Raw genomic sequence first — 20528 nt, 5'->3', positions numbered from 1 at the left:
CAGTATGATTAGGTACACAAATATTAAAATTAGTGTTTATCTTGAATGATATTGTACCCCAAACATTATTACTTTGTTTGAGGTTTTAATTGTCTTTAGCCTCTACACCATTGTTGTTTTTTAATCCTATTTATTACAGCTTGCCTTATATGTGGGAAGGATCAGCCAAAATTAAGCACTTCTTATTGATTTCAATGGAAGAATGCTAAACACATGTTTAACACTCCAATTAAAATCAATGGGACAAAAGCGCTTAATAGTGTATAGGCTGTGCCATTTTTTGGCTCACGGGTCAATGTATAACAAATACTGGATAAATTGAAAGGTTTAGATTATGAGAAAATGAGGAGGCCATGTCCAAGGCAAAAAAACTTTTCAATAAACATATTAAATGGTCCTAATGTATAAATGCACACAACAATTTTCCATGTAGCAAACATGAGCAACTTAACCACTGTATTCATGTAGAACTTATTTGGGTGGGAACTACATTGCCTTTTCTATAGCCGTCTTTAAATAAAAATTATCATTTTAATAAGTAACTGCCTGTATCCATATATACCAACTCAGTAACTTTGGCTCACAATAAGACAAATCAACAATGCCTGAGGTACATTTTAATCCCATTACTTTGTTTCAATTGTTACTTTGTTCTTATGTCAATCTCTCTCTTCATTAGATAGAGATTTTTTTGCAGTATGAGACTTACTACAATACGTGCTAAACACGTTTAAGGCAGAATTGCCTTTGTGATTGTTAGAACTTCAGCCATGTATATTAGAAGAAAGGGGTTGGAGGATGGGGATGAGAGTAATTTGCTGCAATTGTATTGTAATTGGCAGTTGTGAGGTGTGAAAGTGTGATTTAAAAGGAATAATCATTTGACAGTATTTAAATTAGATAATTGGGATGTGGAGTATACAGGTTTCAAAATTGTTCTGCAACTAGTTACAAGCTCCCAATTGGTTCACTTTGATATTATACTATGTGTGTTCCCTGTAGTCAGTATCGAGTTAAACTATTTGGTTCGGAGAGGAAAATAATTTTAAAATTTCAGTGTTAACTTTCATAGAACCATTACAGATGCCTTATACTGAATCAGACCATTGGTCCATCTAGCTCAGTGTTATCTGTACTGATTGGCTGCAGTTATCAAGGGTTTCAGATAAGGGAAATTCCCAAGCCCTTCCACGACATGCCAGGGATTGAACCTGTGACCATCTGCATGCAAAGTAGATGCTATACCACTGCACTACAGTCCTTTGGCATTCAGAAGGGCTACAGAGTTGAAGATGTATTCTATTATTAAGAATATTTTAAGGGAAATGGGGGGGGGGAATATTAATATGAAAAACTTTTGTAAAGTTAGAGCATGGTAGAAGAAGGAAGCCAGTTACATGAATGCGGTCCTGCACGTGTTCGTGAAATTACACCATTGTACATACCCTCCAACATTTCTCCAATGACAATAGGGACATACCATACCGTTATGATAATTTTACTATTTATACCCCCACTCATCTTACTGGGTTGCCCCAGCCACTCTGGGCAGCTTCCAACATACATAAAAATGTAATAAAACATTAAACATTTTAAAAATACCTTCCCTATACAGGATTCCCTTGGGGGCTGGATAACTCTAAACCCTCCAACATTTCTCCAATGAAAATAGGGACACCTTAAGGAAAAGTGGGACATTCCAGGATCAAATCAGAAACTGGGACGGCTTCTCTAAATCATGAGTGTCCCTGGAAAATAGGGACACTTGGAGGGTCTGCATTGTATAGTGTTCTAAGCTGTCCCTTTACACACCACACAAAATGAAGAACAGCATTATAGTAAATGTTAATAAGGTGTGCATTTCATATTAAAATATGTTAGAGCGGGAAGGAACAATATGTGAAGTCTACAATTCTAAAAACTTTCATGCAAGTAAATGCCTTTCAGATTGGAGAGATTTACTTGTTGTAAACATATGTCTGCTTTCACATGTACTTCGCAAACAGGGCCTTCTAAGTTGAAGTGGATAAAGCCTGCAACATGCGCATTTTAAAGCCACTGAGGTCCCATGTTGTCACACATGTCTAGATTAGACTCCTTATCTTCAGTGGGTATGTATGAATACCTTTGATGGAAACTCAAATTGCAAATTCCAGAATAGTTAACCTTCAGGAGGGATGCGTTTATTTCAATTTTCAGTTTAAAAAATCCACAGTGCAGTAGCGGTTGACAGGGTGGCATAGACGGGGCATTGTTCATCTGGCTTTCCAAAAACAAGCATTGCTACAATTTACTGAAAATGGGAGGAGTGGGCAGATGCCACAGCAGAGCTAATCCTTCACCAACTGCTGTCGCCACAGCATTTTGACACTATTTTGACTTAGTTTCACTATTATTATTATTATTATTATTATTATTATTATTATACGTTTAGATTCTTCCTTTCCTCCATCACAGAATGCACAGCTGGGGACATGTAGTTACCCATCCAGCCACTGACTAGGCCCAAACCAGCTTAGCATCAGCAAGGTGGCCTCTTATGCCTTCTTGGACGAAACGATCAAATACTAACAGTTTAATACTAAAATTACTGCTGGATTTCCCCATCAGCTCTTATAAGCTTTCCATGTGACATACAGAATTTTAGCATTTATTTAAGTGCTGGAAGAGCCAGCAGCAATGGGTCTCCTTTTGGTAGAACAAATAGCTTAATAGAATATTCTTTTCAAAGGCAGCCGTGGCTACTTACATAACATAATGACTATATTTTCTCTTGTATGGGCAAAGGAAATTTTACAGCAGACATGGCTGCATAAACATTACCCATCACAGTATTAACAATAACTGTATTAGTACTGATTACATATTTATACAGTATTTTTTTCAAATTGCTCAAAATGCTTCACTTGCATTAGTCCTGTAAACCTTTCAACAAACTTGTATTGTTACCCACCTGTTACAAATTGACATAAGGCAACCAAGTTCATGACTGATTTAAAATAAGAACCAGGGGACTTTCCAGTCCATCACTCATTTTCTAGTCGACTATGCTACGCTAGAAGTCAGTGTGGGAGAAAACTATAGTTGTTTCAAATTGCAAGTGTGAGTGCACTCTTGTTGGTAATCATTCAACTGCCAAATCCTTGGGGAAAGTATATCCTTTTTCTTTGCTCTTTGGTGTATATATACCTTGTAGCGAGAAATATCACATGCAAGACTTGGTCCCTGTCTTCTGGTAGCACAGGATTATGAACCAGAGTTGTCTCTATTAAGGACCTGATTCTTAAAGGTTTTGAACATCTTCAACTCAATGAAGCCTAACACTTAAGAGTACTTGACATCTTTGAGCGCTGGGACCTCATCTGAGTTGATGGATGTTCGCCTTTGATATAGAATCAGGTGTCTGCATTCAATCACTTCAGAGTAATTATTACAGTAAGTATTCTAGATGTACAGTCTTTTCAATAGTTCCCAATACTTGAAGAACAGAAAGAGTACAGCTGTCTAGTAGAACAAAATGAATGCTACATCAGTGTAGTGTGCCATTTTGTTAAACATGGGTCCAAAACTGAGCAATATCTGCTAGTTTCTAAATAGGCTTGAATCCAGACAGAAGCGTTGATGTGCAGTTAGATATGCATCTGCATCTAACAATGGCTCTACACATTTCCTCATTATATTGAAGTGTACGAGTTTGATTGTCCAGATGTAATTAACCCATTCCACTAGCGGAAGCGAGTGAAAGGACCCTCAGTAGTACAGTGGGGCTTTTCTCCTCTCCTCCCCCAAATCCGCTGTAGAGTTTTGGAAGAATGCTCAGAACAGCACACAGAAGGAAAGTAGGGGAGATTGTTCCATCGGGCAAGCAGAAAGTGCATCGGGCAAGTGCTATTGCCATAGCACTACACTGAATTCCACCCAATATGTTTCATGTCCCACATCACATGCAAGAGTGCACATGAGAAGCAACTATTTCCAGTGACTACTTTTTAGTGGATATTTAACCTGAAGCACATTGTCAGAAATTAGTACAGTGGTACCTCGGCTTAAAAACTTAATTCATTCCAGAGGTCCGTTCTTAACCTGAAGCACCACTTTAGCTAATGGGGCTTCCCGCTTCCACCGTGCGATTTCTGTTCTCATCCTGAAGCAAAGTTCTTAACCCTAGGTATTATTTCTGGGTTAGTGGAATCTGTAACCTAAAGCATCTGTAACCCGAGGTACCACTGTACTTGCTTGTGTTGTTTCCAGAGATCAGAGGTCAGGTAACTCTAGGTCTTGGAGATGACATCAAAGCTTTGGTGAGGTATGTTCATGAACAAAGCATGTATTCTAATGGATGATGGATGTGTATCTTATTTACAGCTTTACTAGTTTGCATTTAATTCAATGGGCCAGCTCTTTCAATGCAACACTTGTATACATGGTTAAAAGGAATGGAATGTACAGGTGAGCAGAGTCCTTTAACAGGGGATAGAACACAGAAAAGCAGTTGTTTTATTTTGCCTTGATTTGCTCTGAAGGCATATTCAGAAAAGCTAGTCAAGATACTTTGTACAGTTCAAAACAAGTTTGAACACCCTCAGCATGAAATGCAGTTGAAGAAATGCAGGTTGATTTTCTCCTCCCATTTTCCTTCTCTCCTTCATTCTACATTTAAACACGATTGATATCTGCATTTTTCTGTTTGGCTATTGTACTATATTTTAAGTGATGTTAACTGTTCTTATCAAATCTAATCACTTGAATCATGTAAATTGAATAGAAACACTAAGAAATAACACATATTTTTGTAGTAGTGTGTTGTATTATATTATATTAGTTTAAAACAACAAAATAAATATTATCTTGTTATGCCTCATACTGAACGGAATGATCACCAAGGTGCTTTTTTCTCTAGATTCACATTAAATTCTGGACAGGTTCAGTCATTTTGGAGCTGAAAAACTGACAGTTTGCATTTGCAGGATTAGGTCCCATATGTGCTGTGATTCTGAAACAAGTACTGTAGGGATGTGTTAAGCCTTGACAGCCTTTAACTGTGATTCCCCCTCCCCCGCTTACTTTCAGTTAATTTTGACACAGTGAGGGAGGGAGAGAGAGAATTATGAAGTTGCTTGCACATGGTATATGATATTTGAAAAGCATGAAGTGTTTTGAAATAGCTCCCCCCAAAAAAAAATTAAATAAAAGGGAGTAAAATATTTTTTAAAAAACCTGATTGGTCTAAGCATAATCCAGACAACAGTTCAGGACACTACAAAATACTGTATGCAACAGTCAAAAACGAAGTTGCAACATTATTGTCTGCACACACACACACACACACACACACACCCCTAGAATCTTTTTTTAATTTGATAATATCTGAAAAGCTGTTGTTGAATGTTTTCTTTGTCCAGATTTGGACAATTGCATATCTTTGCTCTTTATAATAACACTTCCTTAATTTTCTTTCTTAGTATTTTTCCTTAGTATGGTTTACTTAGCTTGCCTTTTCTATCCGAAACACAATTGCCATGCTAATAAAAGGATTGCCAGATGTCTCTTATTTTTAAAGAATATTGCTGCTTGCCAAAATATCTGACCAGTACAACTTCATAGAGGCCAACGAAACAAACACCATAACCAGTAATATTTCTTATTTTTGAACTTGATAAGGCAGTTGTAGTGCACTCTATATTATTATGGATAATAGCTTTATAGTTAACTCTTAATTTACAAATCACACTAATAATTGTAATGCAGTTGAACAAATGCTTACGTTTAGGTTATGAGGATAGTCCTGTTTCCTTAAATTCATATTTTAATTCTGAAATGCTGCTTTTATAGCCTGTGTTAAATGTACTGGTACTCAATATGCACCAATAAATAAACTTTCAATTATTGTGCAGTGAGCAGATTCACAACTAGGATAGTAATCTGAAACCAGTGGGCTAACTAGTAATTATGCCAAATAAATAGTTTTGATGCATGTGATTATTTATACCAGAGGAATGAAAACACAGAAAAAACTTAATTGCTTTTCAAGATCAGTTTTTTAAAAGTTGATATGTCATACTAAACATTTTAACATAATACAGGCTTGCATGTTCACTTTGTTAGAGTGTTTCCACAATAAACAATAACTTTTGCATTCCCCTGTTCCCCAACCCCACCCCATAGTTACTGTGTGATAAACAACATTACATATATCCATTAAAATCAATGAGATTATTTTTTTACCAATGACTACTATAAGATGCAGATTATGCCTATACATCTGTGCAAATGCACAGAAGTTCTAATTCATATTGCACCAGAAGGCAGTACAGTGGAACCTCATGTCATGTACCGTCCTCCTTAAGAATGCTTCGGGTAATGAGCTCCGCTAACCCAGAAGTAGATGCCCCTTGTTGTGAACTTTGCCCTGGGATGCGAGCGGAAGTCGTGAGGCAGCAGCAGCCGCAGGCCCCATTAGCTTTCGCACACCTCATGTTAAGAACGGTTTTGGCTTAAGAACGAACCTCCGGAACAAATTGAGTTTGTAACCGGAGGTACCACTGTATATTTGACAGTACAAGCTGGCATGCGTTTTAAGGGGTGGTGGTGTTCTGTATTGCTGCTCCTACGCTGCCTAAGAAGTGCACAAAACTCTCAAAAGTTTCAGGTTCATAACACTGATACCATTTATAAGCAATGCATTGAGAGTAGTACAAGAATATAGTGGGCACTGATCCATTTGAGGACGTGGCTTCAATGCATCCCCACACAGTTGCTTTATAGCATTTTGTGCTCACACTGCATCTGGTGCAGCATACTGTTTGCATCAGATAGTCTCTGATTCACATTTTAACCTCTGCCATGAACTCATTAGGTAAGCCACTATCTCAGCCCCAGAATGGGAATAATAATATAGTTATTACAGTTGTTGTTGTTGCTATTGTTATTACTACTACAACATAGCTCAGTAATGAAAACTGCAAGAAATTAATGCATGTGAAGCAATTTGGACGCCCTAAAATGCTACATAAATGCCATATATTATTAGTAGTAACTTGTGTTCTGCATTCAGATTATCTTCCCTCAATGGGGCAAGTGCACAAATGCATGGAAGACTGCAGCCATTGTGTTAAACTCCAGAATTAATGTTTTACCAATTAAGCTTTGCAGATGTAAATTATACCCATGATTACATACCATTTGTATCATTTGGTTGGCAGGTTGCAGATGAATAAATTTTAAAGTTCTTAAAAAAAACATTTCCCTCCATACATAACTACTGAAGCATTAATCTGTTCAAATATTTGAGCTTATGCATAAGGAATCAGAAGCCTTCTCTGTTTTTGTAGTCTCTCAAAATCAAAAACATAAAACATTTTTAAAAGGGGGGGCTATATTATTTTATTTAAGTTAAATTGTTTTGTATGGCTGTCATATTTATTTACCTGTTTTTCTTGGTGAAATTAAATCCTCATATTTACTATAGGTTTACTGATTTATCTTAAAATGAAGGAGTGAACATCCAACTGTCATGAATTAAAATTGATTTTGAAAATGTGGGTTGAAAGTATGGCAGTTAGCAACATCTTTGTCAAGATAAAACTAAATTAGAGCACATCTTACACATTCTTATGCAAAGTATGATTTTGGATACTAACTGGTAAACCTCAAGTGCTCTTTTGAAATTCTTAGATCAAATTGCAGCATGGGTTAGCAAAAAACCCAAAAAACCTATGTGAATTTTAATAACAAACTCTGTCCTAAATAATCCCAATACAAATGAGCACAACTGCAATAAAATATATTTACAAATTAATCCTGTTGCTCTATTAATTTATTGTGTAATTACTGCAATTCTTCCCACCTTGTTTTCAGTATTTCTTAATCATTAAGCTGGAAGCCTGACAGCAGTGCCAGCCCTGGCATGATTCTCTTTGACTAAAACCTTGTAAATTAACACAATTAGCACAGCATCATGCTGCTAATTAACTTCCTGTGTCTGGTGCAGCGGATGTGCAAACAAGGAAGAAGGAATCAGAAGGGAATAAACATGCCATTCTGTTACCAAACTGTATGCTGTGTTAGGTCTAGCTCAGCGGGGCTAAACTGGTCATGTCAAGATTCTGGAGTCAGGCAAAGGAGGGCTAAAGGGGTTTGGGAAGAAGAAAAGCAAGATGAGGAGGGTACAGGCTGTCAAAAATAGACTGCAGAATTCATAAGAGAACCCGTGACACAAATGCTTCGTTTACTCTAAGCCTTCTTATCAGAGAATCTGTGCCAAAGGGTACAAGACAGGTTGGTGGAAAAAATAAAAATCACTTTTTGTAAAATGAGCAAGATATTGCTGAGGCTTGCCTTCATGCTGCCTGCGATACACAGGTAAGAGTTGAAGAAGCTTTTTTTTTTTTTTAATGCTGATGAACTCTATTTGCCATTTGGAATGGCTTACCAAATTACAGCTAAAGAAATATCTCTTTCCTCTCTCTCTCCCTGGCATGGTTAATTGTGCTAATGCATTGGTCACACCGTGTTACTTAAGTATTGTCTGATTGTTTACAGCCAGCACTACTTCTTTTTTTTGCTGAACTTTTAGCAAGAGGACTACACTTAATTCTTCCTTTTCTCGTTTCACCCCACCTGCTATGTACCCTAGAGGCAGGGAGGGGAAGGGAGAGTTTGGAACAGGGAGGGAGGGAAAAGGGAGAGCAAGTGAAAAAGGCAGGCAGACAAGTGATGCTTGGGCTTTGCTCTTTTCTTTTCCCCCCACCCTTCCTCCCAGTGCCTCAACAACAGAACTGTGAGGCAGAGAGCAGCCAGTTGTAATTCATACCGAGTTGTAGGCTTTGTGTGATGAAAGCAACGGAGCGCTGCCTGGGAGATTGCTTTGCTGCACTCCACGAAGCAGATTTGAAACTGTCGTGGACCACTTTAGATGAGAGTTGGATTATGGAATGACCTGCTATGTCTGTGTCATATTGTTCTGCGCAGGGTGCATTATACTGTGCTAACTAGGTATTCAGTACCAAATAAGAAAGGTATCCTAGATGTGATCTGTCAGCTGTGTCGTGTCTCTCTCTCTCCTCTCTCTCTCGCCCTGTGTGTGTGTTTTAAAAAATGTTAAAATTTAAAACTGAAACTGATGAGGGAAGATAGAGTGTTTGTGGTATGAAACATGTTACTTAACATTGAATCCATGCTCAGAATACCAAAAATGTACCAAATTACACTTTTAAAACATCCAGCTGGGTTAAATCACACACTCCCCCCCCCAAACTAATCAGACTGCAATTCTAATCCCAGTTACGTGAAAGTATCCCACACTGAATTCACTATTACTTACTTCTGAGTAGACATGGTTAGGATTGCACTGTAAGTAGAATATTTTAGAGAGGGGCATGTATATATTTTTCAAGAAAATGTGCCACTGGTGATCTTTTTTTTTTTTTTTTACAGGCAGGTTGGATGTATAAATAATCTGCTGACTTTAAGCACAGCAGTCATTATATCTATAAATGAAGAAATCAAGTGGATGGATTTAGATGCCTTTGCAACAGTATTTTCCGCTTGTTAATTTTGGCTTTTTTGTTTTTTGTTCTCCCCACCCCAATCCTCAGGCTTGAAGATGCAGTGGACGCCAGAGCATGCCCAGTGGCCAGAGCAGCACTTTGACATCACTTCAACAACCCGGTCTCCTGCCCACAAGGTAGAAGCTTACCGTGGACACCTGCAACGCACCTACCAGTATGCTTGGGCTAATGATGACATCTCTGCTCTAACTGCCTCAAATCTGCTGAAAAAATATGCAGAAAAGTATTCTGGTATTTTGGAAGGGCCAGCTGAACGGCCTATCCTAAGTAACTACTCAGAGCCTCCATCAGGGCTGGTGAATGGCCGCAAGAGTGAAAGTGAACCCTGGCAGCCTTCTTTGAACTCTGAGAGTGTGTATCCCATGAACTGTGTCCCAGATGTTATCACTGCCAGCAAAGCTGGAGTAAGTACTGCCCTCCCTCCAGCAGATGTCTCTGCCAGTATAGGGAGTTCACCTGGGGTGGCTAGTAACCTGACAGAATCTAGTTATTCTAGTAGTACATGTGGAAGTCATACGGTACCCAGTCTGCATTCAGGGCTCCCATCTCAGGAATATGCCACAGGATACAATGGATCTTACTTGCATACAAGTTATAGTGGCCAGCCAACACCTGCACTTCCTTCACCTCATCCATCCCCTCTGCATAGCTCTGGGCTTTTACAACCACCCCCACCCCCACCACCCCCTCCAGCCCTAGTACCAGGCTACAATGGAACGTCTAATCTTTCCAGTTATAGCTATCCATCTGCAAGTTATCCCCCTCAAAGTGCTGTTGGGCCTGGATATAGCCCTGGTGGTGCTCCTCCTCCTTCAGCATATCTGCCTTCAGGAATCCCTGCTCCAACTCCTCTTCCCCCTACTACAGTACCTGGTTACAGCTACCAGAGTCATGGTTTAACACCCATTGCACCCTCTGCCCTGACAAACAGTTCAGCAAGTTCTCTGAAAAGAAAAGCTTTCTATATGGCAGGACAAGGAGAAATGGACTCCAGTTATGGAAATTACAGCTATGGCCAACAGAGATCTACACAAAGTCCTATGTACAGGATGCCCGACAACAGCATTTCAAATGCCAACAGAGGGAATGGCTTTGACAGGAGTGCTGAACCACCATCCTTAGCATTTAAGCCAACAAAACAGATAATGGCTTCTGAACAGCAAAGGAAATTCAGCCAGTCCAGTAGGGCTCTGACACCCCCTTCCTACAGCACTGCTAAAAATTCACTTGGGTCGAGAGCAAGTGAACCATTTGGGAAGTACAGCTCTCCAGTAATGAATGAACACAGTGATGAGCATAGACAACTCCTTCCTCACCCAATGCAAGGCCCAGGACTTCGTGCAGCTACCTCATCCAACCACTCTGTTGACGAGCAACTGAAAAATACTGACGCACACCTCATTGACCTTGTAACCAATGAGATTATCAACCAAGGACCTCCTGTGGACTGGAATGACATTGCTGGCCTAGATTTGGTAAAGGCTGTCATTAAAGAGGAGGTTTTATGGCCAGTATTGAGGTCAGATGCATTCAATGGGCTGAGTGCTCTACCTCGGAGCATCCTTTTGTTTGGACCTCGGGGAACAGGCAAAACATTAATGGGCAGATGTATAGCTAGCCAGCTGGGAGCCACGTTTTTCAAAATCACTGGCTCCGGTCTTGTCACAAAGTGGATAGGGGAAGGAGAAAAAATTGTTCATGCCTCCTTCCTTGTGGCAAGGTGTCGCCAGCCCTCAGTGATTTTTGTTAGTGACATTGACGTGCTACTTTCATCCCAAGTGAATGAAGAACACAGTCCAGTATGTCGAATGAGAACTGAGTTCCTTATGCAGCTGGACACTGTGCTAACTTCTGCTGAGGACCAAATAGTAGTAATTTGTGCCACCAGTAAACCGGAAGAAATAGATGAATCTCTTCGAAGGTACTTCATGAAACGACTTTTAATCCCACTTCCTGACAGCACAGCAAGGCACCAGATAATAGTACAACTGCTCTCACAGCACAATTACTGTCTCAATGACAAGGAGGTTGCACTGCTTGTCCAGCGCACGGAAGGCTTTTCTGGACTAGATGTTGCTCATTTGTGTCAGGAAGCGGTAGTAGGCCCACTCCATGCCATGCCAGCCACAGACCTTTCAGCCATTATGCCCAGCCAGTTGAGGCCCATTACATATCAAGACTTTGAAAATGCTTTCTGCAAGATACAGCCTAGCATATCTCAAAAAGAGCTTGATACATATGTTGAATGGAACAAAATGTTTGGTTGTAGTCAGTGACAAGTCTTTTTTTTAAAAAAAATGTAATGAATGTTGGTGCGTGCACACACACATACATACACACAAACCTGTTACATAGGGCATGGAACCCCTCTTCAGTAGAGTTAAAATTGTGAAAGAGTACTGTGCGGGGGAGGGGGGGACAATGATCACCTTGCATCAAAAGAGCCAGGTGTAGGTTTGAAGGAATATTGCATCAAACAAGAGCTGTTGATCTGAAAAGCCACAGATGATAGAAAGCATCTGTTGATGCTCCATTCTCTTCAGGCTAGACAACACACTCTCGCCGTGGAGCAAGGAGCCAAGTGGCTTGATTTTTAGAAGGACATGAACCCTGTGTGTTGATTCCATTCTGCTGTTCTCAAGATTTAGTTGCTGTCAAGTGCCTGAAGTGGTGCTTTCTCCCCCTCCCTTCTTTTCATTTTATTTTCTTTTTTGTTGGCCTCACAATTACATTGGTGGCATGTGCTAATATAAAGAGCTTTAACTTCAAAATGTTATGGGACTAAAGAAATGAATGGTTGCGTTGCGACAGAGAACTACATTTTTATTTTGTTTTCTTTTCTTTTTTTTGGCTAAACTAAGAGCAACAGTATTCCTCAATCCTGTCTGTTCTGCAGTACTAAACTAAGAACAGGTAAAACAGGGTAATGGTAATCTGGACCTTAATTTCTGCAGTTCATTTCTTTTAATGTTCTGTCTGCAAAAAAAGAAAAAAGAAAAAAAACTCAGGAAAGTGATTGTGATTTGTACAGTACCTCAAAGGAATGTGTTGAAAGCACTATGTACTGCTGAGAGTTAATAGGATAGGCTTCAATGTTACTTTATATTAAATATGTATGTATGTTTACCTCAACAGTTGAAAAAAAATGGCAAGGAGAAATATTTTGAATGTATCCAGGAGCAAGCTGAAGTATGTTATAAATGAGTCTTTCAGCATTTCAAAATAGAACCAGAGAGGGTATCCCAGTGTTTAGGAAATGGTTTTCTCCCCCCCCCCCAAATATTGGGGATCAAATTGGAACAAGAGAATTTTCGTGGCAGTAGTGTGTGGAAGTCCTTAAGTCCTTGACAGTTTTGTGACACATCGGTAGACAGTCCACCAACGGCAAGAAAGCCACCCTGTCGAATTAAGTAATCATCTGAGACAGTCAAAGGCAACATCTAGTTAGGACTCTGAGAGGCAAATTACCTTAGACTACAATGGCTTTTATACCATGTTTAGAGATGTAGTGTCTTGATTATTTCACCGCGTCAATAGAACAAAATCATTCTAGGTCACTAAGAAAGGTTGTGGGTTGCAAAGCTGTTGGCAGCAATGCAGTGGATAGTAACCGAACAAAAAAGCAAGAAAAATGTAAGTCCTCCAATCACAATTTTCTTCCTCATCTTCCATTTCCAAAAGATGAATGATTTTTTTTTTTTTTGCCTTTTTTGCTGGGGGAGGGTTGTGTGTACATTGTCTCTTCCATTTTTGTCTCTCTCTTTTTTGGGTAAATGTGCCCACCATTTTATTTCTACCTCAGTTTTTGTTAAATTCCTCTTTGGAAAGCAAAGTAAAGATGAGGACAAGCTGGATTACATCTAGGATGCTAACCTCCTTAATGACTTTAATGGAACCCTATGAACATTTTACTCAGTAAGTTGCCCAGAGTTCCAGGAGATTTAACTCCCAAGGAAGTGTGCTTAGTATTTCAATCTAAGGGAAGGGAAGGGAAAGGAGGGGATGGAGGAAGATTCAGTTCTGGAGTGAAGCCCATCTATATCTTTTACCTCTTCCCTCCTTGTCCAGAGAGGGCAAATGTTGCCGAGTCTTCCTTCTGGAAAGGCAGACTAGCTAGCATGTGTGGCTTTTTGTTCTTTTTGTGCTTCCACTCCACATTGTCTTTTTTATTATTCTTTAATGCTTTTATGAGCAATTCTGTTCATGACAGCTGACTGATGCTGGTAATGTCTCTGAGCACTGTAGCAATCCGAGCCTTTACAGCCACACGAGCAGAACAGTCTCCCCCACTTTTTTTGAAGTGATTTTCTGTTTACTTTAAAGAGAGAGTAGCAAAACACTTGCAAAGCACTGGCATTTTATGTTTCTTTTAAGTAATGTACCTTCAATTACATGAAATAAATGCACTGAAAAGCCCTAAGGAGAAAAAGACCAATCAGTTACCTGGTTATTTTGTATCTTTAAAGCTACTTTCCAGTTATCATACTTGACATTTAGTCAGTTGAAACATTAGGGATGAGAAAGTTAATAGTGGGTAGGTAGATTGTATTTTATTTCTGATTACTGATTTCCTTTTAATTTCTTAAAATTTCTTTTAATATCCATGGCTAAGAACAGAGCAAATAAACCAAAATGTACATTCTAGCAATTCTTTTATTCAATCTAAATCTAGTGTTGTTGCTTTTAAGGCAGAAGGTGCATTTTAAAAAAACACAGTGCCTTTCACTGATATAGTAAAGTAAGATGCTTTGCATTTTCAAGTAGTGAATGCCTTCCTTTTTGCCTTTCAATACTCTTACATTTCTTCTATTATATCTTCCTTTCTGTTTGTGAAGCCCAAGTATCCCGTTTCCCAGTGAGTCACATTGATCTTGCAGACAGGTTTGCTGATGCAGATTGCTGATCTGTTTTTCATCTTTTACACATTGCATTTTGTGTTTGCTATCAAGCTGTGCTCATTTGAAAGATTCAAGCATGTTTTGAAGAACTAACTCATACTCACACCAGAAATTCTATGCTTTCTACTAAATCAATATTATTAACTAAACTTAAGTAAACATAATGTCATATACATGACCACATAAAGTATAAAGTTTTCTATCCCCATAGCCCACTAAATAAAATTAAAAACTACTTCAATAGAATTTTCAGGTCACATTTTGGCTCCCATTTTACATCATATATGTTGGGAAAGGTAATTATTATTTCAATTAGCTTTAAATATAAAAAGCAAAATGATGAAGCTGAAAGAATTAAAAGTGTGTGTGTGTGTGTGTGTACACCCACACACCCACACCTACCCACTTGAATCCATTGATGCAAGCACCAGGGGATTAGGTTTTCATCCCACTTGGTAGCTAGCTGCAGCTAGTGGCTATAATGCTTTACATAACATGAGGAAAATACTTTTGTTTACCCTATCTTCCTACCAACTGGAAGCAAGCTATAATATTCTATCAGTTCCTGCCAATGGAAGTTCCCTGATAAATGGAATCGCACAGCCTTTGTCCAGTGTGCTCAGACCCCATTTGCTCATTTTTAACGAACTATCCTTATGCTAGTTGGAAGCAACTGCTTTCATGCATCCCATGTGAATAGGGCCATTCTTTTCTTATGCTGCTACATTTCCTTCTGTACCCTATATGTCTCAATACAAAAGAAATGGATCCTGACTTAAGCTTCTAAGGTGTTGGATGATCCATGAAAGAGAAGACTAGCTTTTGTGAGGGAATCAATATGACCAACGTATAAAAGTGTTCTGCGGATTTAAAATGGCTTCTGTAGGAAGGTATCTGCTATCTTTTTCCATTGGTCAGAACTATGGGTTCTGTATCAACAATAAATAAATAAAAACTTTGGGCAAGAATTGTCAGATTCCATATTGGGCAGATCTCATGTGCCTTTCATAGAAGGGAGAATATTAATAGTTTCAGCTTCTCCCACCATCTACATGATAATTGAAACTGCACCTGCCAAACTCTTCCTTCTGTAAAACTGGTAATTAGTTAAGGACAACAAAGCCCTGCCTGATAGCTTGTTGGAATGTTCTTTGAATACTTTGGGGTAGACAACTATTGCATGCTGGCTGTAGTAGCCTATCAAAATGTGTGGGATGAGATAATAATATTTGCATAAGATGAGGCTTCTTCTTCAACTACAATAACAATTCCAAGAACAGAAAAAGCAGGGACAATTTTATGCCAGCCAAATTATCAAGGCCAATTCAAAATGCAGCATCATGACCTTTATATGAGTTTATACAGAAAAGCTCTACATTTCTGGCATGCTTCTTTCCCCAAAATATTTAGACCATTAAAGATAGTAGTGAAAAGTTTGCTGACTGAGCTGATCAATGGAATGTGAAAGCAGTTTAAGGCTATTTACTTTTGCACAAAATATTTCTCTATTAGTCAATTTGTATTCTATTCAAATGCAGATAGATGGGTAAAATGGTTTTTCTTGTGCATTTCAAACCCATCAAGGAGAAAATAAAACCTCCCAGTAAAACACATAGGCAAAGCACCATCTGGGAAAGCTAGCTCATCTGTCCAGGGGCTATGCTCTGTAAAATAGTACAAGGTCATTTTATATGGGCTGGCGTAATACTTTGCTAGGCAATTTTCGAAAGGAGATAATCTAGTGTAAAAACCCCAATTAATTCCAACAGATGTTGGTAGATGGTAATGTGTTTACATGTCAAAAGCTGCAAACAAAGGTTTCTGCTGCCTGAAAATGTGTGTAACTTTGAATAGACTGTTATAAGGACCAGCTTATGTGTTTCATTCAAATCAATGCAGACCTCATTCTATGAAATTGAAATATTTCCTTTCTAAAGCGAGATCTCAAAAATAAAACATTGAAGTTGACTTTAAATTTTGTTCATACCATTTATTGCCGCCCACGCTCATCAGTTTGAATTACTTCTGATTTGAGAAATGCCTATCTTATCCTAATCTCTAAGGTACATGCTGTATATGTTAGCTTTCTTCACTAGCCTACTAGGAAAATCTCCTACGTAAGATCCATTGACATGCATGTGTGTTGCCCACTTCTGCACTTCCCAGGCATTTCAATGGGATTTACGTAGGTAAAACTCCTGGTACGCATATGCTCCAGAACTGAAGATCAACATGCCTTTCCCTTACAGCACTAACTTCATTTCATCTTGTATGTGTGCATGTGTTTATACAATAGTTATCTGTACATATATACATAACCCGAAGTATTTTTGCTTTCACTTTCCTTTGAAAGATAAAAAGCTTTCTGTTCCTTAATCATTTGAAGATTTATACGTATACGAAGCACATTAGTAAACACAGAGCCAGAAATATTCCTACACTCAAAAGAAGCAGCTGTACTGGGGACTAGTCAATACATGAACAGAATCTCCCACTCTGCAAAGACCTTTGGTTGACATTCGATTTTGAACCTGCCAGATACATTTTTGTGAACCAGGGATACTGCATCTTTAATGAACAAGTCTCTATTCTTTCCCCTGTTTTTAAATACAACACAAGAAGTGTAGCACTAGGCACTGCAATTGTCAAAGACAATTAGACTGAAAGCAGGAAAATTTCACCTCCCTGTCTCGGTGATATGTAGAAAGTCGGCAGTGTGGGTCAGCCTTGCTACAGAGTTGTGTGAGAATATATGAATCAGTCCTATAGAATGTTAAATATTTATAAAATGGTCCTGTTCTACACCAAGGTTGGGAATGCAGTCATTCCTCCTTGTTGTCTTACAATACACAAAGAGGCAAAAGTTTATTTTCACACCTAAACTTCACGTGTATGTTCTTTTCTTTCTTTCCTTCTGTTGTGGTTTATATGCAGTCACTAGAGGGTTTTTTCTGCTTCCTTTTTATGTATATTATAAATCTATATATATATATATATATATTTTCCCCACCGTCGCATTGGGTGTGCATTCAGACATTGTTCTTTAAAACCATTTCTACCTCATTGCTACATATTGTACATGTAGTATTTATTTGTTGTCTTTTTTTGAATGTCATGCATTTCGTAAGAAAGACTTGTCCTTGAACTTGAACAGTCTACCTCAGAAAGACTGTCTCTACACTGAACAGTATTAACAACTGAAATGATAAGACACATTAGCAAAGTGTGGCAGGGTAGATAATGCATGAGGACTTGGGATACTGATGGACTTTTAATTGTACTCTTGTAACACAAGATTGCTTAAAGGAACTTAAAGGAAATTATGCACTGTGCAGATCTTTATCAAGGTCCCACTTTTTGGCATGCTATAGGAAAATGCAGCTTTATTCTGATGGACCCTGATTTGGGGGAGGGGGAATAATTGTCAATTTTCTTAAGCATTATTTGCATTTGCAATCTGTCTACACTCTATTACTGTATCGTGTTAACTGACAACAATACAACTTGGCTCTTAAACTGGAAACAAATGATAGTATTTAAGGATTATTTTTATCTTCAGTAATGTAAAAATGTGTCACACTGTAAGTCTGTAAGTTTCCTATTCCCTGTGTACAGTACTGAAAAGAAACAAACTACATTTGTAAGAGTCTACAAGGTTTAAACATAAACCAAAAATGGAAAAAAGAGGCACTTCCCAAAGGACTTTAAAATATGGGCTTCAATCCTGCACACTATTTCTCATGTCTAAATGCCACTGAAATTTATTTACACATGCACAAATGTGCACAGGATTGCAGCCATGGAATCAAGGTGCTCATGTGTTCTGTAATCAAATAGTTTTGTTGCTAATTCTGCTTTATCAACGTGTTTGGTTTTGGATGCAATTGTACACGGATGGCACATTTGGAAGTACTTTGTATGAAGTATTTTACATTTTATTATTTATTTTTGCATCATTTCCCCCACCCCTTTGTCTCCAAAAGCTTTGTATTACTGTAGGGGGAAGGATACAATTTGTTTTCTTTCTCTCGCTTTAAAAAATATATATATAAAAAGAAAATACTGAAATGGGTAAGCCACCCCAGTCAATGCATGAACTTTTCTAGTTGCTTGTCAGCAAATTGTGGATCTTTTTACAAAAGCAAATGAACTGTGACAATCCACAACTCTCACAGATGTGAATGCAGAAATGCATCTGAAAATTCTTGGTATGCCTGACAATCTGTTCTTTAAGTTCCATTTAAAAAGTAGCATCAGATCCTTTCCACTGCAGTTTCTTGAAAGAGTATCATTGTCTTGAGGGTGTCTAATGTAATGATTTAAGAGGTGGGGGGATTATTTCTGTTTGTTTGCTGTATTAGGTGAGGGATGCCATACTTCTTGTCAACTAATAGTACTTGTCTGGGGACAAAAATTGTTTTTTGTTAAAGCCCAACTAAATTAAAATTTTGGTGCACTTTGCTTTCCTGGCCATATTGATTTTATTTGCTTAAATTGAAACAATGTGTTGGATTTGACCAGTTTTTGACCTCTCACAGGGAGGGAAAAGCCTTTATAGTACAAGTTTCTTTGGATTCTTCTGGTACTTGTTTTGCTTATTTATTCAGCAAACTCAAAATCATTTTTGTTGTGCATTATTTTGCATCTGCTGAAACTAAATGTGATATTATTGCACTCATTAAAAATGAAACAATCCATTTCTCTTGGAAAAAAATGACAAGCTTTAGATGATGAAAGCTTAAATTATCCATCACTTTCAAAATGAATTCATATAATTTGTGAACATTATTAATGTAAATGAGACATTTCTGCTTAGATTTTTTTTTTTTTTGATGGGATCATTATATGGTTGATCATATGTGTGTAGGAAGCTGCTGTACAATTAACCTGGAGATCTGAAAATGCTTTTTTGTCCTCATTGTTACAGTTTCAATTGTAATCCATGCATCTCATTTTCTTGGGTGTTAGCACTGTAATATAAAAAACCCCAGTGCTCAGTATTGTAACTAACTGTCCCTACTGAATATTCCTTTTCATAAATACTTGCTACCACAGGGAAATTAAGTTTTCATATAGAATAACTAGTTTCAGTAGTAATCATTGAAGAATTAAAAATAAAAGTTGTGGTTCAAGGCAGATATTTTTATGAAAAGTTTTCTCTATTGTAAAATTTGTTGTATATGGCTATGCTACTATCATGGAATATGAAAAGAACAAGCATACCTCAAATAAAAGAATTCTGAGTTAAAAATAATTGCTGCCTGGTTTTAAGTCTAAATGCTCATTTTTATAGCAAAACTGGTTCCCAAAGTGGCTTACAAATTAAGGTCAATTTCAATAAAAATCTACAATCAAAGGGTTTTATCAATAACGCTAAATGTATACTGAACTGAATACAGTGGTACCTCGGGTTACATATGCTTCGGGTTACATACACTTCAGGTTACAGACTCCGCTAACCCAGAAATAGTACCTCGGGTTAAGAACTTTGCTTCAGGATGAGAACAGAAATCGTGCAGTGGCGGCACAGTGGCAGCGGGAGGCCCCATTAGCTAAAGTGGTGCTTCATGTTAAGAACAGTTTCAGGTTAAGAACGGACCTCCAGAATGAATTAAGTACTTAACCTGAGGTACCACTGTATTGTAAACTACATTGTAAGTATGCCCTAATAAACACACTGGTACCATTTATTTACCAAAATGTAGCTCACAATCCTTATATATGCAAAGGAGGAGGGGTCCTTAGGTTCGGCAGATCCCTGTTTCTCCTCTTTCCCATTATCTAACCATCTCCCAGTGCTTTTGAAGGTTATGTAACTTAACTGGTTGGGTGGGAAGGCAGTTTGGGAAGCACACAGAGACCCCCTTTCCCCTAGTCTGGTATACTGCATTTTCATGACTTGCATTAGGGGGAGAGGATAAATAATAAAGTTTTTAGTTAATGGAACTGCAGCCGTTCCCCTCATCTCCTCCAACTCTTTATCCCCAAAACAGAAATATAAATATTTAACAGAATAGCAACATAAATTAATTGGCTGTTCACAGTACATTTGTGCCTAGCA

At 38.2% G+C, this 20528-nt stretch overlaps 2 protein-coding genes across 11 annotated transcripts in view; one reads left to right on the top strand and one right to left on the bottom strand.

Annotated features, from left to right (window-relative positions):
- FIGN (fidgetin, microtubule severing factor) overlaps positions 1 to 19111 on the top strand; it is a 127788-nt gene extending 108677 nt beyond the window's left edge. For 2 of the 3 annotated variants that reach the window (XM_081006740.1, XM_081006738.1), the window contains one exon: positions 9597 to 19111. In XM_081006740.1, the coding sequence (XP_080862866.1) occupies positions 9597 to 11845 (2249 nt within the window). In that variant the 3' untranslated portion in view covers positions 11846 to 19111. Of the gene's footprint in view, positions 1 to 4280; positions 4450 to 9596 lie in introns of those variants that run through there. The other variant, XM_081006739.1, reaches the window with a different exon arrangement.
- The window catches only part of LOC308478964 (uncharacterized protein), a 425355-nt gene that overhangs the window by 391711 nt on the left and 13116 nt on the right, over positions 1 to 20528 (bottom strand). For 3 of the 8 annotated variants that reach the window (XR_013987405.1, XR_013987406.1, XR_013987407.1), the window contains exon 3: positions 12454 to 12545. The exons of the other annotated variants lie outside the window; for them this stretch is intronic. The gene's annotated coding sequence lies outside the window, so the exon portion shown is untranslated. Of the gene's footprint in view, positions 1 to 12453; positions 12546 to 20528 lie in introns of those variants that run through there. 8 annotated transcript variants of the gene reach the window in all.

This window comes from Podarcis pityusensis (assembly GCF_964106645.2).
Source record: "Podarcis pityusensis genome assembly, chromosome: 1".
NCBI lineage: Eukaryota > Metazoa > Chordata > Lepidosauria > Squamata > Lacertidae > Podarcis > Podarcis pityusensis.
The sequence above is the reverse complement of the archived record's forward strand: the minus strand, read 5'-3'. Positions and strand labels throughout refer to the sequence as shown.